This window comes from Gopherus evgoodei, chromosome 2 (assembly GCF_007399415.2).
Source record: "Gopherus evgoodei ecotype Sinaloan lineage chromosome 2, rGopEvg1_v1.p, whole genome shotgun sequence".
NCBI lineage: Eukaryota > Metazoa > Chordata > Testudines > Testudinidae > Gopherus > Gopherus evgoodei.
The window spans coordinates 256,992,763-256,999,603 of NC_044323.1; the positions used below are offsets into that span (position 1 = coordinate 256,992,763).

At 45.5% G+C, this 6,841-nt stretch overlaps 1 protein-coding gene across 3 annotated transcripts in view; it reads right to left on the bottom strand.

The window, feature by feature from the left end:
- STK3 (serine/threonine kinase 3) overlaps nt 1-6,526 on the bottom strand; it is a 287,562-nt gene extending 281,036 nt beyond the window's left edge. For 2 of the 3 annotated variants that reach the window (XM_030553550.1, XM_030553551.1), the window contains exon 1: nt 6,457-6,526. In XM_030553550.1, the coding sequence (XP_030409410.1) occupies nt 6,457-6,524 (68 nt within the window). In that variant the 5' untranslated portion in view covers nt 6,525-6,526. Of the gene's footprint in view, nt 1-6,063; nt 6,188-6,456 lie in introns of those variants that run through there. The other variant, XM_030553552.1, reaches the window with a different exon arrangement.
- Nucleotides 6,527-6,841: the final 315 nt, after the last annotated feature.

A 6,841-nucleotide genomic window follows, 5' to 3' on the forward strand; every position in this document is an offset into this window, starting at 1 on the left:
TGGCATTGAAGACTCTCTGAAAGTATTACGAAAGCAAAAATAGTCATTCTGGTTCTTCCCAGCCAATAGGAGAAATAGGTTGATTAGACTGGAGGATAAGAGCAAGAAGAGTCTGACACTTCACATTACTTTTTGTAGGGTCTCTCTATATAGCAGCTAAGAGATTGTTTCCCAGCATGGATAGACAGACACACGCTAGCTCACTAAAGCTAGTAGTGGGACCATGGCAGCACAGACAGTGACTTGGACTATTTAAAGCCGAAACTCATTTCCCATTAAAATCCTGAATTTTCAGACCTCTTCTCCCACTAAACAAACAAACCTATGCACCCCTAATTTAGACCACATTCTCAGCCAAAAGGTGAATTTTTTTCTCTCTGGGAAATGTAAGGGGGCAGGGGGGTAGGAATGTCAGAAAACTCCCTGCAAGTTTTGCTACTGACGTTTTGACTCATCATGACTCTGAATCAGTAACGTACTGAAGCACATAAGAAGTCCTCCTAAAGTCAATGGTGCTACTCATATGCTTAAAGTTAAGCACATGCTCAAGTACCAGGCTGGCTCAGGGCCTAAATCTCCAAAATGGTTTGGTCTACAATCTCAAGTGTAAGGTGCTTCACTACCTATGGATTAGAAGCACTACATAAGCAGTATTTTATGATGATGCGGACAAGAAAATTTCAGAAGAGTGGTTTTGTTTGGACAGAGGATCAGTTGGATGCCAAATGGTATTGCCTTTGCAGATCAGAAGGCTGGGAATGCTAGTTTCATCCACAAAAGTGGTTTCATGTCTACAGCGAGCAAATAGGACAGACCTCTTGTTCCTCGCCAAGTTTCATCAATTCTCATAATTTTAAGTCACAAGTCTTGAAATATATGGTATCTTTTGTATAATCCCACCTCCTTAAGTTATGTAAATACGGGAGAACCTCAGCCCTCATATGAGAGCAAATAAAGTGCCTTGCTCTCTTGGTAGCAGAGAAAGAACCTCAAAAATGTGGCACAAGTGTATCCCAAAGGTTCAGAAACCAGAAAATTTTTAAAAAAATGTAACAAGCCTACTTTAAAAGTCTTATAATTCAGCCAATTTTAAGAATTTTGAAGGCTTGGGGATGGTAGTACCACTTCCTCCTGCCCCTGTAACACTGGGAAAGTCACTTGCGCTAAAGCTTTCAGAAGTGTACACTAATTTTGGGTGCCTCTGTTTAGGTGCCAAACTTGAGACAACTAAAGCTTGATTTTCACAGATGCTGAGCATCCTATGACACCCACTGAAATCAGGCCTTAGGTATCCCAAACTGAGGACCAACGATTGAGGCATAGTTAGTGAAAATTTTGGTCTTAGTCACTATGCTTGTTTATCCATTTATAAGTCAGGGACAGACATCTACTGCACAGAAGTGTGAATTATGAGATTTAGGGTCTGAGCCTGCAACTTGAGTAAACAAAATTCCCACTGAAGTCAGTGGAAGTACAGTCTAAGACTGCAAATTTTGGTCTTTAGTTTGTTAGTACTTGTAAAATGCTATCAGGTTCTGGAAGGGCTATAAAAATACAAGGTTTTATTTATTTTTTTAAATAGATACTATTCATTTCATCTGGGAAAAAACAGAATATAAATTCTCAATGGATTAATTTTAGATTGTGCAATTGTATCAGTATTTGACAGACTTGATGAACCAATGTAGCTGTATTTCTAGTATAGACAATAGATTGTCAATGACGTAGCAATAGGTTCCAAACAATGAGTAAATAGTGAGCAAAATCCCAAACCAAAAGGCTTAAAGAATTTGGTATTAGATTTAATATACGCCAGATAAAACAAAAAGCATATGCACCTGCCAAAAAAAAATCAACTCATCAAGTTGTCATTAATATATACATCTTTTGTTTTAAAATATTTATGATTTTACATAAGAAAGAAAAGTTGCCATGCTGTATCAAAACAGAATCATCTAGTTCTGTAACCCTCTCTAACAGTAACCTGGTAACAGATGCTTCAGAGGAAAGATACAAGAAAGCTGGCAGTCAGCAGTCATAGGATAACCTGCTCCCAAAGAAAGTTTCTTTCTAATCCCCCACCCAATCAGTTTGGCTGGGTGTTTGCCCTGAAGCATAATGGTTCATGTAAGTTAATATATGCAGTGTTGATACCTCTCAAAACTGTATTGCTATCCTTGTGGTATTTAGGCCTGATCAACAGACAGATTTTGTACAGTTATAATATATGGAGCTATACCTATCCCATAGAACTGGAGGGGACCCTGAAAGGTCATTGGGTCCAGCCCCCTTCACTAGCAGGACCAAGTACTGATTCCGCCCTTGATTCCAAAGTAGCCCCCCTCAAGGATTGAACTCACAACCCTTGGTTTAGGAGGCCAATGCTCAAATCACTGAGCTATCCCTCCCCCATAGCTACATCTGTCAAAAGAGAATACAACCACCTCTAACTGAAATAGGTATACTTGTATAGTATTATTCCCCTTCCTCCACTCATCAATAGGCTATAGTGGTATAAGCACTTTATACCACTATCACTGCATCCACACTAAGGTGGGGCTGTACTGTATTAACTATACCAACACAGATAAGGCAGTATAACAACTTTTGTGATTAGACAGGGCCTTGGTGTTTTACGTAAAGCAACAACTCCTGGAATCAAGTTTCTAGTCTTCGTGGTTGTGGAGAAAAGCCTAAAGACATGAATCTTAAAGGTGCAAAATCCAAAATATATTTATTATCAGGATATGGGGGGGACCTAACTCATGATTTCTGGGCATTTGGGGTTGTCAGTACTGCAACAGTAAGGGTTTTTTGTTTTAAGTTTCTAATTTTGGATGTTCCTGATTTATTTGAATATGTCTCTCTAATTATGAGATGAGGCTATTTTAACAGTGCTTTTCAGATAAAAGCTCCAGCCAAATAGTTTGGATGAGGTCCATAGCTTTTATTATTGTACTGTTACAGTCTAATAAAAATTCTGGATAATACATTAGCTGCAATTAGCTTCAGATGCTTACAAAAATAGTTTATAAAAAGCTTTTCTCCAGAAGAACCACAATTAAAATGGAGTGGTGATAATATAATCATGATTTATCAATTCCCTGTACTCCAAAAGCAATTAAGTATCCTAAAGCTATATTTCACTGCCAGCAGCTTTTATTCAGTATTATTGACTGCTGTTTGTAGCCAACAGAACAGTCACATATTCTTCTGGCTTCTGCTGTGTCTTAGATTTGGGCAACTTTTTTTAAAATGAGATTTTTAAAGGTAGCAATGAAAAAGCAGGATCTTTCAAGTGTAAGAGCAACATACTTTACCAATATAGTCCCTAAATCAGGGGTTCTCAAACTGGGGGACGGGACCCCTCAGGGGGTCACAAGGTTATTACATGGGAGGTTGCAAACTGTCAGCCTCCACCCCAAACCCCGCTTTGCATCCAGCATTTACAATGGTGTTAAATATATTAAAAAGGGTTTTCAATTTATAAGGGGGGCGGAGTCACACTCAGAGGCTTGCTATTTGAAAGGGGTCACCAGTACAGACGTTTGAGAACCACTGCCTTACATGCTGCACTGTGATACATGCCCAGAGCCCAACTAAAGTTAGTGATGGATCCACGCGTCACATTACATGGCAGGATTGGAGACACAGGCAGAGTACTGGACAACTTGGATGCCATATGGATTTAAGTTATTATAGCAAAAAAATTGTTATTTCAGGTCACTAATAATCTGGTACAAATGCTATATGTAGTAGTATTATGAAATGATGTTTATATATCCTTCTTTCCCCTTCCTTCATTTTAGGTATATTTTGGAAGGTGGGGGGGGGGGAAGAGCAGGAAGACTTTCCTTCCCTTTGACCTGCAAAAATCCAATGGCTAAACTCAGAAAGATAAGTTCAACTAGAAGACTTTACTGTTAGTAACAAGGCCCCTGCCATACCTATTTAAGAAGGGGAAGAGTATAGGACAGGGATGGGCAAACTTTTTGGCCTGAGGGCCACACTGAAGTTGCAAAACTGTATGGAAGGCCAGGTAGGGAAGGCTGTGCCTCCCCAAACAGCTCCCTTCCACTTCCTGCCCCATGACTGCCACGCTCAGAACCTTAGACCCATCCAACCCACCCTGCTCCTTGTCCGCTAACCTCTCTCTCCCAGGACCCCACCCCCTATCCACACACCTGCCCCAACAGGCCCCCAGGACTCAAGCCTATCCAACCGCCCTTGTTCCCATCCCCTGACCCCTATCCATGCCCCTGCTCCCTAGGACATCACACCTATCCAACCCCTCCTGTTCCCTGTCCCCTGACTACTCTCCCCCACCACAGAACCTCCACCCCATCCAACTGCCCCCTGTACCCTGACTTACTGCCCCCTGGGACCACCACCCCTTATCTAACCCCTCCCCCCCTCCAGCCCCTTACCATGCTGCTCAGAGCAGCATGTCTGGCAGCCCTGCCGCCAGGCAGGAGCTAAACACACTGCTGCTCTACTCAGCAGGAGCATGCAGCCCCACCGCCCAAAGTGCTGCCCGAGCAGCGACATGGCTGCAGGGGAGGGGCTGGGGGCTAGCCTCCCCGGCCGAGAGCTCAAGGGCCGGATGTGGCCCATGGGCCATAGTTTGCTCACCTCTGGTATAGAGGCTCTCTTATGCAGCTATGCAACCTCACCTTCAAAAACATCATTTCCTAATTTCCTCATATGGGGGGTGGTGGGGAAAAGGAGAAGGGATCTTTCTTAAAGTTATTTTAAGGCTGGGCACATATGTCAATTTCTCCCTCAGAATTAGTTTGAAAAATATAGAGTTTAAGGTTAGATGGAACCATTGACCAGAGTTTCTCAAATTTCATTGCACCACAATCCTCTTCTGACAACAAAAATTACTACATGACCTCGGGAAGGGGTACCAAAGCCCAAGTCCCACTGCCCCAGGCAGGGGGCCAAAATCAAAGCTCAGGGCCCACTGCGCTGGGGGGCACCAAAGCTTGAGGACTTCAGCCCTGGGCGGTGGGGCTCAGACTTTGGTTTCAGCCAAAAGCCCCAGTAAGTCTAACGCCAACCCTGGCAACCCCATTAAAATGGGGTTGCTACCCACTTTGTAATCCTAACCCGCAGTTTGAGAACTGCTGCATTAGACCCTGTAATCTGAACACCTATATCTCAGATTTAGTTTCAACCTGTCAGCCCTCTCTTGAGCCCAATAAAGGTTTGTCTACACTTGGAAATTTAGCTATTCTGGAATAATATGCCTTTTCTGATTTAACTTAATCCATTAGTTAAAACATACAAGGCCAAAACTTAGAAAAGGGCAGATTTGATTTAGAAGTAATCAAGATAAAAACATAAAATCACCAATGTAATTTATAGTCAGGTTCAGACTAGAACTGCATTCAAAGAAGGTTTGTTACAGTCTCCTCACCATCCCCAAAACTAGTTCTAGAGACAGAAGAGTGAGATGTTATGATTTCCCTCCTGGATTAGTTTTAATGTTGGGTGTTTTTATGCTCTCCTCCCCCATCCCTCCACTCATATGGAATAAACTAAGTTTGTAAGAAGCAAAGGTTAATTCCTGAGCTGGGGTAAGAATAATTTTGAGGGGGGAGGGGGGATTTTACCAGTTCTGCATTCCTATCCACCTCCATGGAATTACTGCTAAATTGTGCAAGCACATGTCAGTCTTCATATCTACACTAAATGTTAATGTTAAGGGTCAAAGGATTCATGTGTGTGTTACCATCTCTCCCCCTATGGTGAGGGGTTAGTACCAACGCTGTGGGAAAGGAAGGACCAGGGTCTCCCCTCCCCCATGGGGGGGGGGATCAGTGTCTCTCCCCTCCCCCATGGGGGGATTAGTGCTAAGGCTGGGGGGGGAGGGGATCAATGTCTCTTCCCGTGGCCCTAAGGTAGGAGAGAAGGGGGATACCAGCAGCCCGGGGGAGGGCGGGGCCGCTCCCGTAGCCCCGGTGGTGCCTAGCGAGGCCTAGCCCCAGCTCCTGCCCCCACCCACCAGACCACGCCGCCAGCTGATCCCATTGCCAAGGCAGGGAGAGGACTCAGTACCTTCTCGGTGCTGCCTGCTCCATGCTGCTGCTGTTGGGTGGCGGCGCGCTGAGCCGTCAGCCGCGACGCGAGTGTCACCTGACAGGACCCTGCCAGCCCCCCTAACTCCACACAACTTTCCGGCAACTCTGGGACTGGCCCTTTAAATGCGATTCGCCCCCTCCCCACTAGGGTCGGGCGCCGGACTCTCACATAAGCACCACCAACTCCTACCCTGCTAGCTGCCCCAGACCTGCCCCTTTCATTGGCTACAGGCGGCACAAATACAGACACTGATTGGATGCTCATCAAGTCACTCAGCAACTTAGAAAGCGGAAGAAAAAGTCCCTCAGCGCGCACTGAAGCGGCTTGGGGGAGGGCTGTTGGTGGCCTGGGAAGAGTGAGCTGACTTACGTAGAGAGGAGGCGAGGGAACAATGGAGTGCGCGGCGCAGCGGGTGTAGGACCGTTCGTTCCCAGCATGCACCGCTCCTCCCGGTTACCAGCTGTCGAGCGGGGCGTGCTGGGATATGTAGTCTCCAGCGGCAGCAGCAACGGTGGTCTGAGGGATCCACCCGCGTGATTGCCGCGGGCACGGAAATCTCTGTCTCGGGGCCCTCGGTCACCCCCTTTCACTTCCATGGGTGGAGAAGTGACACTGCGGGACACGTATAGGTTTTGTTGGCGCGAGGCTTGGCAGAGCTTAATTTGGGTAGATCGAGCTAAAGCTGCGCTGTCCCAGAGATGCCCCGGGCTCGCTGTCCTTCAGAGCGAGCTTCACAGCCCCAACCAGGGAGAGT